At 32.9% G+C, this 20,084-nt stretch overlaps 2 protein-coding genes across 2 annotated transcripts; both read left to right on the forward strand.

Moving 5' to 3' along the window:
* The first annotated feature begins 1,272 nt into the window (after nt 1-1,272).
* LOC143190914 (lys-63-specific deubiquitinase BRCC36) lies at nt 1,273-2,463 on the forward strand. The gene is made up of 4 exons (XM_076395520.1): nt 1,273-1,503; nt 1,590-1,800; nt 1,866-2,060; nt 2,127-2,463. The coding sequence occupies exons 1-4, from the start codon at nt 1,369-1,371 to the stop codon at nt 2,363-2,365; spliced, it is 780 nt and encodes a 259-aa protein (XP_076251635.1). The 5' UTR covers nt 1,273-1,368; the 3' UTR covers nt 2,366-2,463.
* A 398-nt stretch (nt 2,464-2,861) lies between these two features.
* melt (ventricular zone expressed PH domain-containing protein melted) lies at nt 2,862-18,482 on the forward strand. Its single transcript, XM_076395521.1, has 17 exons — nt 2,862-3,278; nt 3,357-3,442; nt 3,504-3,666; nt 3,792-3,966; nt 5,108-5,271; nt 5,333-5,542; nt 5,602-5,765; nt 5,821-5,970; nt 8,911-9,021; nt 9,077-9,263; nt 9,328-9,556; nt 11,050-11,195; nt 11,251-11,481; nt 13,616-13,744; nt 13,841-14,027; nt 15,129-15,250; nt 17,864-18,482. The coding sequence occupies exons 1-17, from the start codon at nt 3,147-3,149 to the stop codon at nt 18,137-18,139; spliced, it is 2,862 nt and encodes a 953-aa protein (XP_076251636.1). The 5' UTR covers nt 2,862-3,146; the 3' UTR covers nt 18,140-18,482.
* The last annotated feature ends 1,602 nt before the right edge of the window (nt 18,483-20,084 follow it).

Consider the following 20,084-nt stretch of genomic DNA (forward strand, 5'->3'; position numbering starts at 1 on the left):
GAATATAATATAAATAATAAATATTAATAAATAATTACATTGACTGTTAATGAATTAATACATCAATTGTAATAGATATCATTATTCAAATGAATTCTAGACATCACCCAGAAATAATACATTTATATTGTGTTATATTATCTATTAATTGCTTTTTATTTTTTTTATGTATTTTGATTTTTTCGCTGTGCCAGACACACTTCAACTCATAATCGATATGAATAATATCTCTGTTTTTATTATTGATATACGATATATTTTCATCGATAGATATCGATAATGTAGCTCTTAATCCCACAATATTACTTCTTAATAGTTTGGGAACTATCGACTGTTTTAGTCGTGTACTTCTACTTACTATTTTGGTTCTACTAGTTTCATCCGACTAATTTTTAACGCTCCTAGCTCTCGTCCTAGCCGTGACCTTGACAAAGTTTTGTGATTTTTTTGGTAGTTTTCTTGTAAATAACAATATATTGTATATTAATCTAGCAATATTTTGCAACGATATTTTTCAATAGTGTTAATGTAATAGGTTAATGATAAATAGTAAAATACTTTTGGCAATAATAGGTAATAATTCGATTACTCTCTCGATTTTTGTTAAAAAATATTTCGCTTCAATAATAAATAAAGCATTTACTTTATTTAAAAAAGCTCTAGTAGTTATTATGGGATCATTTTAAATTATGTCATGAATTATTTTTTTTATGAATTGGTATATGTTTAATTTTTATTTAGTATTTTTTGTTATTATACATCTTTTTTTTAGGTTTTGTTTAAGTTCTATTGTATTGTCTATATTTATTATAGTATATTATTTGAAAATGGTAATTAACATATTAAAATACTACAAAAAAAATTTGGGTTATTATTTCATTCCATCGAAAAATTCCGTTCGTTTTTACAGATCCACAGAACATTCGAATATAAAAGTAATTCTACTTGGTTTAAAATGAAGTTATTAATTGCATATTAATACAATCCAGTAATATTTTCCTTTTTTTTAAGTTAGTACATGAAGGAATATGTACATCTCCGTCTCGCTTATAGTACCGTTGGAAAATATAACCACATATAAAATGAACGGGTCCAAGCAACTATCTCCGTCCTTTCCTCTCTCATAATTTGAACAGGAAAGGGTTCGGACATCTTCGTTTAACATCACAAATTTATCAAAACAGTCTGACCGTGCATTTGTAATTACTATTTTCAGTCCCTAGTTTTTTGACTATCGACTGTTTTGCGACTATTGACTGTTTCGACTATTTTCAGTCGATAGTTCCCAACGCTACTTTTTAAAAAATAAAAGAAGAGTTTAAAACAATACAGGCTATTTGGTGTGATTGTTTGAGATTGTTTGTAATCATGTCACAAAATAAGGGTATTCGAAACGTAAAATATTTGAAAAAAGTTATTATATCTTCGGATGTATATGCCGTATGCATAGAACATGCACTTACAAATGAAAGTCAGGAAATTATGGGATTATTGGTCGGCGAGGTAAGATAATAACTCATGCAGACTAAAATATGTATAACTAAAATATTACATTTGTGGTTAGTTTTTAATGGTTTCCTTATTTTTAGATCGATCAAATAGAATGTGTTACAACTATACATGCTTGTATCATATTGCATCGCAGTGATAAACGAAGAGATCGTGTTGAGATATCTCCAGAACAATTATGTAATGCGTCTATACAAGCGGAAAAGCTTTGTTCAATATTGGATAGACGTGTACAGATTGTAGGATGGTATCATTCACATCCCCATATTACAATAAATCCTAGTGTTGTTGGTATGCTTAATTTTCTTGATATTCTTTGGTTCCTTATTTAAGAATTCAAAAACATATATTTTTAGATATTAGAACACAATCTACATATCAATTGATGGATCCATTATTTGTTGGATTAATATTTTCAGTATTTACTTATAACAAGTTAATGCATGATCATAGGGTGGAGGTGATTTGTTTTCAAGCAGATCCAGATGAAGAGAAAGTTGATGTACCTTTAATAATCAATAATTCACCAATGAAATTATGCAATTTGGAAGGTAGGTTATTAAAATATTACTTTAACATGTAATTGATGCATTTGAATTGTAAATAATATATTGTAGCAATATGCAATTTGCCCAAAATATTAATAGAGGAAGAAGTTGAGAGTCACAACATCACAAATAATGATACTAAAGATCCAATTACTAAATTGCATAATGAAGCGTGCAAAACTTTAGCTGTAACACATATAGTATCGAAACTGTCTAGGCCCTTATGTGAAGCTCTAATTGAACGACTAAATGCCACCAAATTGAGGATTAAAGAACTTCAAGCCATTAAGAACAAATTAACAAGATAAAATAATTGCTTATTAGTATATATATACTCATTTTTAATATAAGATAAAACTGTTATAACATTTATATTTTATATTGTTAATAAATTTGTTTAAAAATATTTATTGTAATATAAATTGGTAATCTTGTTTATCATCAATTAGCATATCTAAGCGTTTATTTGTATATATGCCTACCGCAAAATATTGAGAAATATCTATGTATATATATATATATATATATATATATATATGTCTAGGAAGGTACTAATATATTAAGTGATCATAATTAGGCAAATTTTAAACATTTTTACATAGGTTAGAATTGAATTAATAATATATCATTAGTATAAAATCGATATAAAACATACTGGTTTTATGTTCACTTGATAAACAAATTATAAATCATATTTCCTATATGATCAATAATTTATATAATATGAAATCTGATTTAGGTACCATACGTCAACGCGTTGATAAACCACCTGTAGCGCGATGATGCCACCTCACTTTCACCGGCGTTGCAATTTCGCGATTTAAGAGCTCGAGAAGTCAACGACCGTCAAGTTTTTACTGTTAAAACCAACTAAAAATCATGTGATTGGGTAAAAACTGATATCAAACCGTTATTTTCAGAGATTTCAAGAATCTAAGGAATCTACCAGGTCATGAAGAAATACCTATCATTAGAAGTGTTCATTTGTTTTGGAAACAGATGTGACCAAAGCTGATTACATGTTTGACAAATGTGTCTGTTTACACATACGTTTTTCGATAAATAGTGCATTATCCAAACTAATAAAAAATGAATGAAGAAAAAGCCAATAGGAAAATGCACGAATTATTTATGCAAGTGTTGAAAAACAGAGATTTGTCTAGGGCTGGTGATCTTTTTTCTGTACCAGATTCTGTGATTGTTAATGATCTTACTAATGTGGTATGTATTTCTACCATAAAAAGAAAATAAATTATTGGCTGGTTTAATTTTATCTAATATAATATTTGCTTGCTTTAGATCAAAGAAATTACATTTTTGGCATCCCTTCCAGATTATGTTAATAATGATAATGATCAAAGTGTAGTAGAAATATGTATAACAAGGTATTTTCAGTACATAGATATTTCAAAAATAAGGTCTGAAAGTTGTTTTAAATTTTTTTAGAGTAACATCATGTATTAGAGAAACTGCCAGCATAGAACAACATTGTGAAGCTTTAGTGAATCTATTAGAATCATGTTTACATCACAATTTACAAGTATCCAATAGAGATGAAGATCCACCACATGCTAAAATTTCAAGTGATATTATATCTTGCATATTTTTGGTATGAACTTAAAGCACTATTTAAATTATATGTTTTTGTTTAAATTTTTGTTTTAAAATTCTTTATTTGAATCAAATATAATTTAAATTTAGTCTGTTTGATCTTAAGAGTTACTTTTATTTCAGAATTATAGTAAAAAATCTGTTATGCAGCGTGCATTACCTGTTGCTGTAAAGTTCTTACATAAGGGCAATCAAGAATTATCTCGCAATATGGCTTCATATTTATCTTTGGCTGCCATGGAATATGCAAGCTTATTAACTCCTCATGTACAACCAATAATGGATTCAATCATTTCAGGTAATATTTTCTTAAATATGGAGAATTTTATGTGAAGCTGACAACAGATAAAGTGAAGTTCCAAAATGTTCTTATATTAGGCTTATTTGTATTTTTAGATGAGATTTTAATGAAATGATCTCGTTGACATAAGGGTTTCTTTGGAAGACATTTTTGTATTAAACTGATTCATAACAAAATACGACATTTTTTAATAACTCATTTTTTACGAAATAAAATTTAAGATATATAAATGTTACTGTAAATGCAAAATGGAAACCTAATGGGTTCAGAAGGTAAATCAATTAAAGGATGATATTTCAGTGACATTGAGCATATTTTGTTTTATCTTCTGTGTCATAAGTTTATTTAATATTCAAGTTTAAAATTAAAAGTACTATTTTTAAATGCCATCTTTTAGCTGTGAAAATATAATATTTATTCTTATAAATGAATAAATATTTATAATTTTTTTCTTCGTTACTTTATGAGTAATTAAGTGTTAGGATTTGAATGTCATCTTCAAAAAAGTAGTAGTAAATTTAAAATGTCCTTCAAAATAAGCTGAAAACGTTTTATAATTTGTTATATTCCTGTTGCCATGGTAATTGTTATTATTTTAACCATTTGTTATAGAAAAATAGTGTGATTATGATTCCAATCTTAGTAAATTCTTTTTCCCGTAAATATAAATTCAGCTTTCGTATATTATATGCCAGCACAACTAGAAGAATATTCATTGGATTAATTTGAATTTTGATTTAATAATTTGATTAATGAGAATATTTGAAGGATTATCAAAAATTCAATCAAATTAAAATTTAAGTTATATCTGACAAATTACTGATGTACGATATTTTTCGAGTGCTATTCTCATTTGTTACTATTTCCACGTTTCAAGTTTTTTACTACAAAAATAAAGGTGAATAAATATTACCATGAAAATGACAAATTTGGAATTTTAAATTAATTTAATACGACACGTACGTAAGAAACTCGTTTTCCGGAAAATTTTCATAGATATTCTGGAGATTCAATAATTTGATTAACTAAATCTTTAAAAAAATGGGTACACGTTCATATCCTCTAGAAATAAAATTAAATTTAATAAGACCGAATTCAGAATCGCTTTTGTTTTGTTGTTTAAATCGAATATTTACAGGCAATTATCCCTTATGTCGAGTTTTACCAAACATATACGAAGTATCGCCCGAACCTTTCCAAGGTCATGCGATGGCATTGGTTTCTTTATTACCTCATTGTGATAATCAAGAAAAATTGGCGTTATTGAATCTATTTTCTCTAATGGCGAAGGATAAACCATCAGTAAGTTATGGATAACAGAATTTTTGATTATATTTGTAACATAACTGTACGTTTGGTCTAGCTTTTGGAAGCAAGCGTTCCGCAATTATGTGAATATCTATCGAGTTCGGTTACCGCTGCGCCAACTTTACAAATTTTCTTGCACATGGCCGAGAAACAACCTGTTCTGTTGGCAGACCACGTACATTCCATGAAGCAAGCGGCACAGAGACATCCGCAGACCATTTGCCTAGCGGCGCAAGTCATAGGAGCCGTTGGAAAATTGAGTAAAGTAATATAACCCAAACTAGATCGTGAAGATTAAAAATAAAAAGCCTAAAATTATTTTAGGATAGGGCTCAGGACGCCTTGAATTTTGTACTAGAATATTTGCCCAAGGCCGACCGAGGTTCACAGAGCGCGTTGTTAAGAGAGGCTACGCTGTTGTGTAGTTCGTATCCTATATTGTTTACGGATAAAGTACTAGCGGGAGTCAGGCAAAGGCATCACACCAGGTAAATTCGATGAAGACCTGTTTGTCAGTAATATTGTTTTATGTTCAATTTGTAGTACAAATCAGTTGTCGCAGAATCAGGTGACTTCTGGGGGTGTAACGATTGTAAAAGTGGGTGGACATCAAACGGCGTCCGACAAAAATCCATCACAGCCTACTGGATATACTAGAAGAGCGAAGTTGGGCGATTCAAGGAGCACAGGCAGGTGCGTCGAAATATACTTTTCTTACCCTAAATTCACTATTAAGTTGATTGATTTATGTTGGTGTTGAGACGAGGATATGAAACTGAAAAACTAGGGAAAAGCACAATATCGGAAATTAATTTCAGCATCATAGCAAGAAAAAATAGGTTTTAAAATAAGTAAAAAAAAATTAAATTAGTGTTTAACTTACCTGTGCCGGCAGTAACTTTCTGCTTTTTTTAAGGCCCTTACAGCAGTCAAACCTGTTCATCAAATCTGTTCCTAAATCCAGGTAGAAAGCACCAAACAACGACTTTTCAGTCATGACAGGTCAATTGAAAAGTCCCCGGCCTACCATAGTAAAACACATTTTTTGGCAAAATTAGTTTTTTTATTCAACATAATTCTCTTCAAGGGTGATATACTGATTATAGCGACCCTCAAACTTTTCGATACCATTTTTTTAGTACGATTTGTCCTTTGCTTCAAAATCGGCCTCAGTTTCGGCGATCACCTCTTCGTTCGACGAAATTTTCTTCCCAGTGAGCATTCTTTTGAGATCTGAGAACAGGAAATAATCGTTGGGGGGCAGATCTGAAGAATACGGCGGATGAGGAAGCAATTCGAAAACCAATTCATGGATTTTTGTCATCGTTTTCACTGAGTTGTGACACGGTCTTGGTGAAGCAGCACTTTCCTTTTCTTCAAATGCGGTCGTTTTTTCGGCGATTTCGTCCATCAAATGGTCCAATGACGCTATTTAATAATCGCTGTTGATGGTCCTTCCTTTTTCAAGGTAGTCAAAGAAAATTATTCCATGCGCGTCCCAAAATACAGACGCCATAACCTTGCCAGCCGACTGTTTCCCACGCTTTGGAGCGGGTTCATCATGTGCAGTTCCCTCGGATGACTGTCGATTGGACTTCGGAGTGAAATGATGGAACCATGTTTCCATTATTTGTTAACATTTCAAAAATACCGAAATTACCTATTCTGTTTTGATCTTTGATTATTTTTGTCTTTGTTTTAATTCTGACTCTTGTTTCTGTTCTTACTCTTCACATTTGACTGATCTGACTTATTCTGTAATTTTGCTTCTGCTAATTCTTGGCTTTAGACATTTTATTGTTTCTATCCTTAATTATTTCTCGTTCTGACTTCCTTTCTGTTCTTAACTTTTTAATTCTCATTCTCGATGCATCGTGTTTTATCGCTGATGCTCGGGTTTTTGGTGATGGCTGGGAAGGATGATTCAAGAAACCCCTTTTTGCATTCCGATTCGTTCGGAATTTCGGGCAGCGAAATACTCTTCCAGCTAGGAACTTCTCACGACGCTGAAACACGTGCGTTTCGGATTCTTAAACATGCTCGAATATTTCACTATCTCGGGCCTTCTTGGAGTTTATGGTTGTAGCTTCCATAAAGGGTCCTCTACCAGGTCTAACTTCTTACACGCTTTGTCTAGCTCCGGTGCTGTCGAGCCCCGAGCCAGTCGTTTTTGCTAGCCACATGTTTTCTGTTTGCTCAGTTCCTTTCTTATCTTGGCCTAGCTTCACCAAACATTCGATACAATGCGATATTTTATATTATCTCAAGTCATAATTCTTTCCTATGTCACAAATATAACAAGAAAACAGTTTAAATGGTCAAATAAATTATACCCCCAAAACTATACAAAAGAACAAAACGTTATAATTTTCGTTATAACTTAAAATTTAATTTTCTTAAATATAAATAAATGTAATTACATCTCAACACTCTCTACCATTCAAATCTTGAATGACTTGACATCTGCTATTGGAATACTAATTAATTAACTTTCTATAAAGAATTCTTCCAAGGAAAACGATGTATCATTTGTTTGATTTCTGTTTATCCGGGTACACAATACTTAGATCTTAGATTGAAGATGCATTATAATCAACTTATTATTTAGTCACAATGTTGTAGAAAAAGTCCTAAAAGTAAAAGAGTTAAAAGACATCCAAAACAATAGATGCTAACAAGCGAAAAGAAATTGAAACAAAGCAATAAAATGCTCTGAAAAGGCGATTGCAGTGCCATCTAGTTAATGATTGCCACGAAACAATTATCTGTATATTCTGTGATGTGACAAATTTCGTTGTATTAGCAGGTGTACTGGAAAGTCATTACTTTTAAAATAAAAATACATGATTTTCAAGAAAATGAAAAAAATGGTCATTTGATTCTATACAACTTTCAGGCAACTTATGGATGCCATCCGAAAACTGTTTGTCCTTGTGCCACCAAAACGTTAAAGCGATAACCATAATTTTTTACGAAAAAACGTCACTTTTCATCACCCGTCGATGTAGAAATCACTTCCGATCATACTTTTTAAGCAGCTTTTCACAAATGATTTTTCGATTTTCCTTTTGTCTGTCATTCAATTGATGCACCGATCTTCCCATCTTTTGGATTTTCCTCATTGCTCGTAATCGATCATTAATTGTTTCTTGGGCAATATTTAATGCTTTTGCCAATTGTTTTTGAGTTTGGGTTGGGTCTTAATCCAATAACTCTTCCAATTTCGCATCTTCAAACGTTTTCAGTCTACCAGAACGTTTTTTATCTTGCACATCGAAATCAACACTTTTAAATGTTCGAAACCATGCCTCACATGTTTTTTTTTACTAGCAAAAGATGACTTGCAGCGGCCTTTTTCTTTTTATTAAATAAGAAAAGTAATGCGTGTCGCACATGTACGTTTTCAGGCACGAAACTTTTTTGGAGGTATTAATCTATAAAGGTTACTTTGACAAAATATGACACGTATAGCTTTGAAGCTTGATGCCAGTAGTATATAATGATATAGGTGGCAAATCAAAACATTGCATATTTAAGCCTAGCGACATCTGTTAGAAAAACCGGTAATGACTTTCCTTTAAACCTGGTAAAAGCAGTATGTATTAAGGTATTAATGCGCAATTTTACATTCAGGTTACATACAGTGCAGAACTCTAATACCCATCGCAGCATGACACGATTAAATGTTGCTGGCGGGTCAGTTGGAGGTCTCCATAAAAGCATGACAAAACTAAGTACTTCCAGGTAACGTATTAATAAAGATATGTGTAGGTTTAATTTAATTGACATACATTTTTAGAGAGATTAATAACATGCCTATGTCGCAATACCCCTTGCCTACCTCACCTGTTGTTGTGACCAGCAACAACATGAAGTGGAATAGCTCAAAGGTCTCTAGTGGTGGCGTAACCGTGACAACCATTTCACCCCCTCGAATCCAAAGGCCGTTAAGTCAAGGACCTTTGACCCTGCTCTCGAATCAGATGGTAAGATTTATTAATTAACGCGTTGTGTTTTAATACGCTGTTCTTATCTGGTGATTTGTTCCAGTCGTCCATGACGTGTGCTCTTTCACCACCTCCACTTCATGCAAATAATAGTTTAGTAACAGTCAGTTCCGGATATACCGGCCCGCTGTTGAGTAGCAACCAAGTTAACATTTTAACTACGGGAACGAGTTGCACCACTCAAAATATATCGGTGATTCCCAGTAGCCCACCGCCGGAAATGCTGAATTCATCGCACAGTGCTATAAATGGGCCATCATCGATGGGCAGCGGTACGTATTTTTCTTTTTGTGATGTTACGTCGATTAGAATTTAATTGTTTATTGATTATACAATATCAATTTAAGAACAATGTTGCTGCCTGTTCAGAGGTTGTGGTTTATTTTAAACGGTCATACATCGATTCCATGTCATTAAGTGTTGAAAAAACAATTAACTATCTTAAAATAGGCTTCAACTTCGGCAACTGCTTCATCGTTCGATCCTTGTCTCTTGTCTTGAAATATACTTTAAGGTTTGTAAAAATCCAATAGTCACTGGTGGCCAGGTCTAGACTGTACGGAAGATGGCAAAGCAATTTGAAGCAATGATTTTTCTGCATTCTATGTTTTTACTTTTCTAAATAATGTATTCACTTTCCAATTAAAAAACTTAATTTCATCTTTTACATAGTTAGTGCCAGATTAAGACTACTGCTTTAAATGTCCTGTCTTTTTATGCTATATCTGGTGCTCTCAAGATGTAATTTATTAAAACTTCTAAGAAATTATTATTTTGAGAAATTGTGGAGTACTTAAAATGTAATGTATTTTTCAAATCTATGCTATATGGACTGTAATGACAATCCAAGTCATTTAATATTGCTAATTTCATGGTCTTTTCCATTTTTGCCACCAATGCTCCCCATTGTTCTTTTGAAACATTTCCTTGAGAATTAGTGATCCATTAAAGTTTACTACCTTTCCATGCTAAGTCAGACAAGACACAAATTGTGGGTCCGTTAAAGTACCTTTCTTAGTTGCGCATATATTAATATGAAAGTTTTAATCAAACAAATCATGACTTATCAATTTAAATTGTCAATTAAAACTAAATGATATGTATGTGATAGATTAAAAAAAAAAGTTGATTATATATTTATAGTTATATATTTAGCCTACTATGTGGGAACAACCATTCCGAGAGGTATGGGGTGGGGGTAGTAGTCACCAATCGGTGACTCTTAGGAAGCCTCATTAAAATGAATTAAGCATGCACATTAAAATTTCATTTCGCCACTGCGCTACTTGTAAAAAATATATATTAATTTCAGCATATTTCAAGTATATAATATATACATAGAATATATTTTCTTGGATTTAAAAATTAACCTAAGGTATCCCTTTAAATTAATGTTAAAATTTTGATAAGTTTATTTATTGGTACAAGTTTAATTTTCTATAATATATTTTAAAAGTAATACCAAGGTTGCACCACCACAAAACTCAGTACAAGAAATAAAAAGACATCATATTTCATATTAATGGACACATAAAAAGGAATCGTCGCTACTTGGGTGCAACCCATTTTAATTTGAATGTGAAATAGTAATTTCATCCTCGTTTACATTCATAAACATTTTTTTTTGAAACTATATATTAAACGAAATGTTTAATGTGAAGGTATTTATATTAATTTTTTCTTGTTGTATGCCTGATTGTGTTCGGGTAAGTAACCCTTCGATATTTTACGCGCTTTTTCTAGTTTTAAAAACAAAATATTTTAGTAAACGTCAATATCTGTGGCCCGACCACGGTTATTTCTCGAAGAAATAACAATAACAATACTAGCGTCACGCTGATTAACCAGAATTCCATCGCCAATCAGAGGATGAGCGTGTTCGAGCCGTATCCCATGAGGGACACCATACAGGTGACGTTGATGAGTTTAGCCACGGTAGCCGGATAACAAAAATATTCGTTTGTAGCATTTCTGCGAAAAACATCTCGATAAAATCAAGTTGTATATGGAGAAGGTGTCGTTGCGCATACCGTCACCCGCCAAATGTACCATCGAGGAAAAGAGACAGAAGAAATCCGCCAAGTTACATTTCGCTTGCCAGGCCAGGGGACAACATTGTCTCTATTCCAAAACGTATTTCACCATGCGAACGAGGAATCCTCGAGTTTGGATTCACCTCATGTTTATTTCTTTGCAGGTAGGTCATAATACTGGTTGGACAAGTAATTCACGTTTTGAACAGTTAAATGTAAAATAAATGTGTCCCTATTTCTCTAAAAATGTGAATAAAAACGAAAATTTTTATAGATATTAATAGACATTTTTTATTAAATACAAATTAATTTATTACTACTGTTCGACTGTACTTGCCTTAATACACAAGAAAGGCGAGTACGGGATTAATCCAACAGTATGTATTTCCCAAATTAAAATAAAACTATTTAAGTAAAGTTAAGAATACACTTGTACACTAGACAAGTTTGTGTGGTTCGCTTCAATCTTCTGATTTCCTGTGTGTTGTCCAGTTGCTGTATTGTTATGCGATATTTAGCGACCTTATTTCATGCTTTAAGGCACAATGTTGGATCACTTCGTATATCCATTTGATTTTGAGGTCATCGGGTAAGTCTTCTTTGGTTACGTAGCAATAAGCATTGGTAATAAATCGTACATAATTGGCTTTATCATAGATTGATAAACCAATCTCTTTGATTTTAGGTAAAGTTGAGAGTATCTTCCGACTAACCAGTACAGTTGATTGAGTTCGAGTCTAATCTGCTCTGCTTTTTGTCTAACATGATGTTTCCAATTTAACCTATTATCGAGATGTATGCCGAGGTATTTAGCTGATTCTGCTTGAGGAATCGGACATCCCTCAAGTGATATAATTAGGTTTTTGTTGTTTCACTGCAACGCAAAATTAACATCGACAGATTTGGAACTATTAAGCTGTATTTTCGAGTTTCTAGTCTATTTGATGATCTTGTTGACTGCTACTTGTACTTTTTATAAAACCTTAGACAGAGGTATATATTTTGCCATGATAAATGTGTCGTCGGATAATATTCCAAGTACTGTTTCTTTTGTTGTTGGTATATCAGCAGTATAGAGTAGATACAAGAGTGATCTCAAGACACTACCCTGTAAAACTACAGCCGAAATAGGTTTGAGTGTTGAGAATTCGTGCGAGATTCGCGATATGATTCCAGCAGTCGACGGCAATTCCGCACTAGTAATTTACTCATTGTGTAAATAAATCCCAAATATCGTACTCAGTCAAAAGCTTAGAGAGAGATTGCGCGGTAGTATTTATTTTCTTCGAATGCCTTTTCAGCAACCGCTGTTACTCTGTGCACTTGGTCGATTGTCGAGTGGTGATATCGAAATCCAAACTGGAAATCCTACACCATTTTCTAGCTTCTTGTTTTTATTCTAGATGATGGTGGTTGAAGGTTCATTCAATGGTTTCGTAAGGAAGGCGACCCAAATCCGATAAGTATAGCGGGTGGGACAAAAGTTCCCAACCAAGAGCGTAAATGATGCCTTTGCTACAATTTTCCATGTTTTATAGCCTATTATGGTTGCTTTTTGATCTAATTGGCAGACCAAATTGCCATTTTAAATCGTCTAAATGAATGGTACGACTTCAATCAATAAACAAATCAGTACTAACATTGCCGCTAAAGCTTTTTATTTGAATTGCCATATGGAGAAGCTAAAGCAACAAAATGATATTCATTTAATTAACTGTAACTTATGAACTGATCTTGAGATATTACACTGAATTAATTTAATATTAATAAAAAGCTGGAAAGAGGAAATTCATTGTGATATGTCAAGAAAATTAAGAATTGTTAACTGTCACATCTAATGTATATCATCTCAAAAAGTCAACTTCAAATAAATAAAGATATACAGATTTATAGATAAATAAATAAATAAAGGAAATACGGTCCAAAAAACGTGAATTACTTTTTCTCCGAAATTCCAACACATATTGTTTCGCACCAGTCATTGGTTCTAAAAACCATTTAAAGGTTACCATTTTGAGCTGAAAACCAAATCGTAAAAGACTTTCAAGCCGATTTCAGAAATTTAATTAAATACGTTGACAATACTAATCAGTGATTCTCAATCATTTTTTGTTGTGACGTATTTTTAATTCGGATTAAAACCGTGCTGGAGATCTGATCTCATGCACTCTCTGGAACCAGCCTCACATAACTAGCATTACTCTTTTTTTATCATCGTTTTATAATGTAGTGATATTAATAAAACTCACATTTTATAGCTTATCTTCACCTTATAAATAATGTAATTTGAATTTTTAGGCTCGACATTCACATGCTTTAAGTTCGAGAGACGCGCAAGTCGCAAGTTTAAAACACTGCTGGGATATATTAAAGGCGGAGAATAAAACCTTCCTTACACTGGTTACTAGTGCATTTCCTTGCACAAAAGTATGTTAATTACGTCTTTTAATATTATCTTCGAAATCAGCACACTATATAACACAGGAATTATTGGCCTATCTTATTAATACATTTTTTTCGTAGGATCAGGAAGCCATACTCAACGAATTAAGGCACGCTGGATATTTCGACGTATTTCAAGTGTGCCCTCCTAATATGGGCGGTTCCGTGGACCAGCTGGAAGGTAGCGGGATACTTACCAGCATAGGTGGCGTGAAGTGGTGTTGTTTCCTTTGCGCTCATCCAGAAAGAGCTATGGGCTTCTTACGAGGTATTTATTATAAAGTGAAGTCACAAATAATTACTTACCACACAGTATTCTCTTAATGATTTTTGTTCTTATTTGTTGAAATACATTTACGGAAAATAACAGGTCAATTAAAAAGTCCCCGGCCTGACATATAGATGGCGCTACTAGACTTAAATCCATATGTTTTTAGTTAGCAAATCCCCAAAAGATACGTGTATAAATTTGACAGCTGTTAGATCATTAGTTTGTGAATTACAGCATTTTGAGTGAAGCAACTGTTGTTATTGTGAAAAAAATGGATAAAAAGGAATTTCGCGTGTTGATAAAATATTGCTTTTTGAAGGGAGAAATACGGTTGAAGCAAAAATTTGGCTTGATGCCGAGTTTCTGAGCACTGCCCCAGGAAAATCAACCATCAATATTGGTATGCTAAGTTTAGACGTGGTGAAATAAGCACCGAAGACGGTAAACGCAGTGTGGACACCCAAAACAAGTTGTTACCGACGAAAATATTTTTTAAATCCACAAAATCATTTTGAATGACCGTAAATTGAAATTGAATGAAATAGCAGACACCCTAAAGATATCAACTGAACGTGTACATCATATCATTCACGAATACTTGGGTATGAGAAAGCTCTGTGCAAAGTGGGTACCGCGCTGATGATCAAACGTAATAAACCCGAGTTTTTGCGTCGATATGTGACAATGGATGAAACATGGCTCCATCACGTCACTCCAAAGTCCAGTCGATAGTCACCCGAGTGAACTACACACGATGAACCTGCTCAAAAAATCCATGAATTGAGCTTCGAATTACTTCCCCATCCACCGTATTCTCCAGATCTGGCCGCCAGCGACTATTTCCTGTTCTCAGATCTCGAAAGAATTCTCTCAAAAGAATGATGGCCTCTTAGGAAATTACTTGAACCAGAAGCCACATTTCTTTATACTTCTACCCGACAAACAGTGGAGCAAATGTGGTTTAAATAAAATTATTTTAATCTAGTTAATCAACTATTCATCATTAAATATTCATCCCAGGCCCAATATACCATTGCCAACAAACAATTTTTTTCAAAATAACATATTCATATTCAATGAAATAATCACGTGTTTTAGGAGATGCACAGCCTGTGATAGAAGGTCAATTGAAAGAGAAAAAAGGTAAATGGAGATTGTTCCGACGATGGCGGACGAGATATTTTACATTATCGGGAGCACATTTGTCTTGCAAAGGATCTGTAAGTAATGCTTTATATGTATATATTTTAGTATTAGGATTTCTTATATTTTTTGCTTTCTAATACTGGGACAGGAGTGAATTATTATCATACAGAAAATATTATTGTCAATTTGAATTAATCACGATACTTTCCTTTATTTTTTTACTATTTTTCTGGCAACACCGCCCATAATTCAATATTAAATTATATTTACGAAAACTCTCAAATACTATACGTGGTCATCGGAAAACATTTACATCACATAAAACACGCCGTTCTGCATAAGTTTATACAGATCTTCTTTCTAGTCATTAAACCGTGAAACAAGATTTTATATAATACATAATACTGCTCTTAAAATATCGTAGTACAAATCGTGTGGAATAAAAGCCGTTTTCAACATTTTACAAATCTTCGTACACAAATATTTAACCAAACTCCAAATCAAGTATAGTAAAAGATGTACATTTTATTTCGTTTTTACGCCAACAAATCTAGATCAGAAGCAATCCATTTATTTCTTTAAGCAGGCTAACATTTTTCCTTAATGGTATCATCATATACGAATTCCTAGTACAAGAGCTTATCAGTTATTCCCTCTATATATTATTTTACGGTCACGGGTAATCGATATGACTTCAATAACAATAGGCCCATTTAAGATTGGGTTGGTTTTCATTTATCTAGCGTCAGGTTAATCTTGGTCCACTGTGTACGTCGGGATCTCGATCTCACAAAGAAGTCTTTCACAGCGGCAATTTTCGTCACCTTGAATATTTCCAATGTTTATTTCAACCTTATCGTCTCCTTTAATTTTAAAACATTCAAAATCGTAAACACGTACCATGTCCATTTTAAGTTTTAACACCGTTATTCATTCTTTATTTTTTAATAACATCACATTTTACAGATTTTTAAGTCTTAATCGATGACAGGATCATCTGACACGTTGTTACCATGCACTACGACAACGTTATATATTGCACTGGGTTGACCTAGTTTACAATCCAAACACTGTTCTCTGTAAAATTTTCTACAGCAGCAATTATTTTAATAGTTCGCTTAATACATATTTCTCCAGATTTTCAAATAGACGGTCGAATAACAACGCCTAAACTTTAATTGTCTATAAAATAATATGTCTTTCATTTAATCCAACTTGCGTAATGTACGTATTCACTGAATTTTACTGTAGAATTCACGCCTTCACGCTGCGATTACCTCAACACATCAACATCGCCGTTTATAATTCACTTCGTTTCTCTATGTGAACATTTATAATGTCTATCATCAAAACATTTGCTGAATCACCTCAATCTGGGTATGAAACTTCCTCTGATACGCGACGGGCAACTTATAACAAAGGTTCACTATACATTCTATTCTTATTGAAACTTCTCCAAGCTCTCGGTAAACACTTTAAAGTACTCTTTATACACGTTCAACTTATCCATCTTCATCAAACAAAACCGTCTCGCAATGCATTTGTCGTGAAAGTTTATCAAAAAAGTATTACCTATTATATCAGTACAAAGTATTACCTACTATGCCAGTCAAAGGTATGTTACTATTTATCATTTACAATTTAATTTTTTTGCCCTCGAAAACTAGCGTTCCAAAATGCTGCTATATTAATTTACAATATATAGTTATTCACAAGCAAACTACAAAAAAACATAAAACCACATATATTACATATATATCTATATAAGCATAAATTCGGTGCATTACTTTGGAAATCGCGCCTAGGACGACACAGCCATATCCTTAAAAATCAGTCGAATGAACTAGTAGAACCGAAAATAGTAACTAAAAGTAAAGGACTAAAAACACTTACTAGTAAAAACAGTCGAACCAAAAATAGCAACTGAAATAGTCGATAGTAAAAAGTAGTCAGTTACTGAACAGTCGATAGTCGATCTCAGTCGATTGTTCCCAACACTAATTGAATGTATTTCACCCGTGGCGGCGATACTCAAAGCATCAGAACAAATCATAAATTAGGCCTATAACTACGTGCTGTCTTCGCATAACCTGCTCCCGAAAACAGTGAACCATTCATAGCCTGGCATCCTGACGGCGACGCGGCTCCATCAGCCGGGTGAATCAGTTGTCGTTCCTTACACATCAATTTTTCTTTAAATCCATTTTTACCGGGTCTAAATTTTTGAATTCGTGAAATATATTGTTACTGATGTTGTTTATGATTTTTTTAAATAACATTTACATATTTTACATAGTACTTCCAATAAAACAGCCAATGTATTTATAATTCAACGTTGCGGCACCTAATTTTAATTTTCGTTTATATTAACGACAAAATACTAATGTAAATAAAATAATGAAACAAAAATAACGTTATAAAATATAATTCATTTTAACTCTATAGTACATCTAATGTATATTTTTTCAAGGATTTAAAGGAGCTCTTTCAGTAACAATACAAATCGAATTTTATAGACCGATTCGGTTACATGTTCGGACAACTCGGAATTTAAAACAGAATTGACGTTTTTATATACTGAACTTGGCAATACGTTTGACGGCGTTGATGACGTGCGTTGCCTGTTTTATTCGAAGGACTATAGAAGGCATTTCTTATTATTCATTGTCGATAACATTTTATTGCAGAGTGGTGGCGAATCGATCGACATACATCAAATCCGGTCAGTTCGCGTGTCTAGGGGCTCCCGGAATATCCCGAAAGCTTTCGAAATATTCACCGAGAACCAGACGTTGATCTTAAAGCCCAGCGACGGCAAGAACGCGGAGGAATGGGTCCAGTGTCTGAGCATAGTGGTGGCTCATTCCAGGGAGGCAGGCGGTCAGGCGACGTCCGAAAATAGCAAGGGGAAGAGCAACAGTTTACCGGCCCGAGGATTGGGCGGCAGCAGGAGTCACATCTGATCCCGCGTCTCTCGACGTTACAGTATTCACGTCCTTGTCGATATAGCCTCGATATCCGAGACGTACGAAGTATTTCCATGATTTGAACCTCGCCCGGGTGCGGCTAGTACTTAACTACTTGACGTGTTTATTTTGCGTATGTTTTTTAAATGGTGGTTTAAGTATGTTTTAAGAATTCTCATAAAGATGTATCATATTTTCAATATGACCTGTATATATAGGACATAAATCCGAAAGTCTATGTTTGTACATTTCATGTTTAAATCCGGCTGTTACTTAATATTCATACATTCCGTCGATTTTTATTATATTTGTTATACGAGTAAAATGCTTTTTTAAGAAATATTGGTGGTTTTATTTGTTTCAAAATCCCATATCAATCAAAAGTCATTTATGTGTTTCTATGAATTGTGAACTAATGAATTATAAAAAATCCGTAAAACTTCTGTTCCATACATGATATTAGTTAATTGATGAAAAGAAAGGTGTTTACATGGTTCGAAATAGATTTCGTTAGTGACATTATATCAATCCCACAGCTGCCATTTCCTCTTTGGTCACTGAAAATGCATTATTTGATTCATGGGTAGAAGTCGAAAAATGTTGACAATTTACATTTTTGGTCCTAATTTGGAATAAATCTACAGTAAAACTACAATTGCACCCCAAAACAAACAGATGCTGATTATGGTCAATTTTTGGTCACTAACTCTAATTTTTGAAGCCAATGTACCAAATTCACTAACCCTCGTATTTCATTCAAAATCATAGTAACTGTACCAGAACATGTGAGTACCAACTTTTACCATACATTAGCCATAAATATTACAGGACATGTGTAAAAAAAAATCTAAAGCTTTCTTGCGTAAAGAAACTCTGTAACCATTTTATATAAAACTAGGTCTCACGAAAAGTTTTGTTAAAGCTACGAAAAAACATGTAGGAAAGAACCAGTGTAGACTGACTCACCACGAAATTGTTAAAGAACTCCTTTTCTAAAGAACCACCATGTCACAAAGTTGCGCATTATTCATCCCAAAACATCCTTTGATAACAAAAAAACCTACAAAATATATAAGATTATAGTATTATAGAAATTTTCCGACCATTTTATTGTTTAAGCTTTTCATTTTTTGCAGTTATTGTTGTCACAAAAACTTAATTATAGTTTATAAGGAAAAATAATATCTTATAACAAAAATAAAGAATAAATGTGGCACATTTTTTCTGGCTATTATTCAAAGACATGAAATAATGTTAAAAGTAATATATCATGAATAATAATAATATATCGTAACTGAATACATACTTTTTGAGTCACATTTCAATAAAGAATTAAATATTATAAAACCGAGTTTTATTTATTTATATTTTATCGATATTTTTTCCTACAATACAGACACGTAGTATTCAAGCAAATCAAAAATCGTTCCGAATGTCTATGGTCCTAGAATTCCATCTCGTAGTTCGATATTTTAGACCTTTTAATTTTTGGGTCCGTCAAGTGTTTTTTAAAGGTTTGAACGATAATGTAAAGGAACTGGGCGAGATTGCCGCTACCTTTTAATTATATGATTTGTCACCGTTGCGGATACTTATTAACAGAAATAATTACTATGACTGGCAACAGTGTTGATCTTTCTTCGGGGGTTGTATTTTTCAGATGTGATCGCATCCTAGGGATGTTAGGACTTCATAAAAGTCCATTTCTATAGACGCGACGGCCCAAGCCGCCTTTATGGCCCAAGGACATAAAATAATGCTCAAAGTAACATATGAATAATAATAATATATCGTGACTGAAGACATATTTCTTGAGTCACACTGCAATAAAGAATTAAATACGCGAACGCAGTATCTTTATGAAACATCTCATTGATATTTATACAAGATATTAAATCTGCTGTATATGCAATTTAATTGTGAAAAATCAACGTACACATAT

Source organism: Rhynchophorus ferrugineus, unplaced genomic scaffold (assembly GCF_030347505.1).
Source record: "Rhynchophorus ferrugineus isolate W39M unplaced genomic scaffold, kcgeb_rfMv2 rfM2, whole genome shotgun sequence".
Classification (NCBI taxonomy): Eukaryota; Metazoa; Arthropoda; class Insecta; order Coleoptera; family Curculionidae; genus Rhynchophorus; species Rhynchophorus ferrugineus.

Coding starts and splice junctions, on each gene's coding strand:
- LOC143190914 (XM_076395520.1), top strand. CDS start 1,369: ATGTCACAAAATAAGGGTATTCGAAACGTAAAATATTTGAAAAAAGTT. Junction 1,504..1,589: donor TGGGATTATTGGTCGGCGAG/GTAAGATAATAA, acceptor CCTTATTTTTAG/ATCGATCAAATAGAATGTGT. Junction 1,801..1,865: donor AATAAATCCTAGTGTTGTTG/GTATGCTTAATT, acceptor ATATATTTTTAG/ATATTAGAACACAATCTACA.
- melt (XM_076395521.1), top strand. CDS start 3,147: ATGAATGAAGAAAAAGCCAATAGGAAAATGCACGAATTATTTATGCAA. Junction 5,543..5,601: donor CCGTTGGAAAATTGAGTAAA/GTAATATAACCC, acceptor AAATTATTTTAG/GATAGGGCTCAGGACGCCTT. Junction 9,557..11,049: donor GCCATCATCGATGGGCAGCG/GTACGTATTTTT, acceptor AAAATATTTTAG/TAAACGTCAATATCTGTGGC.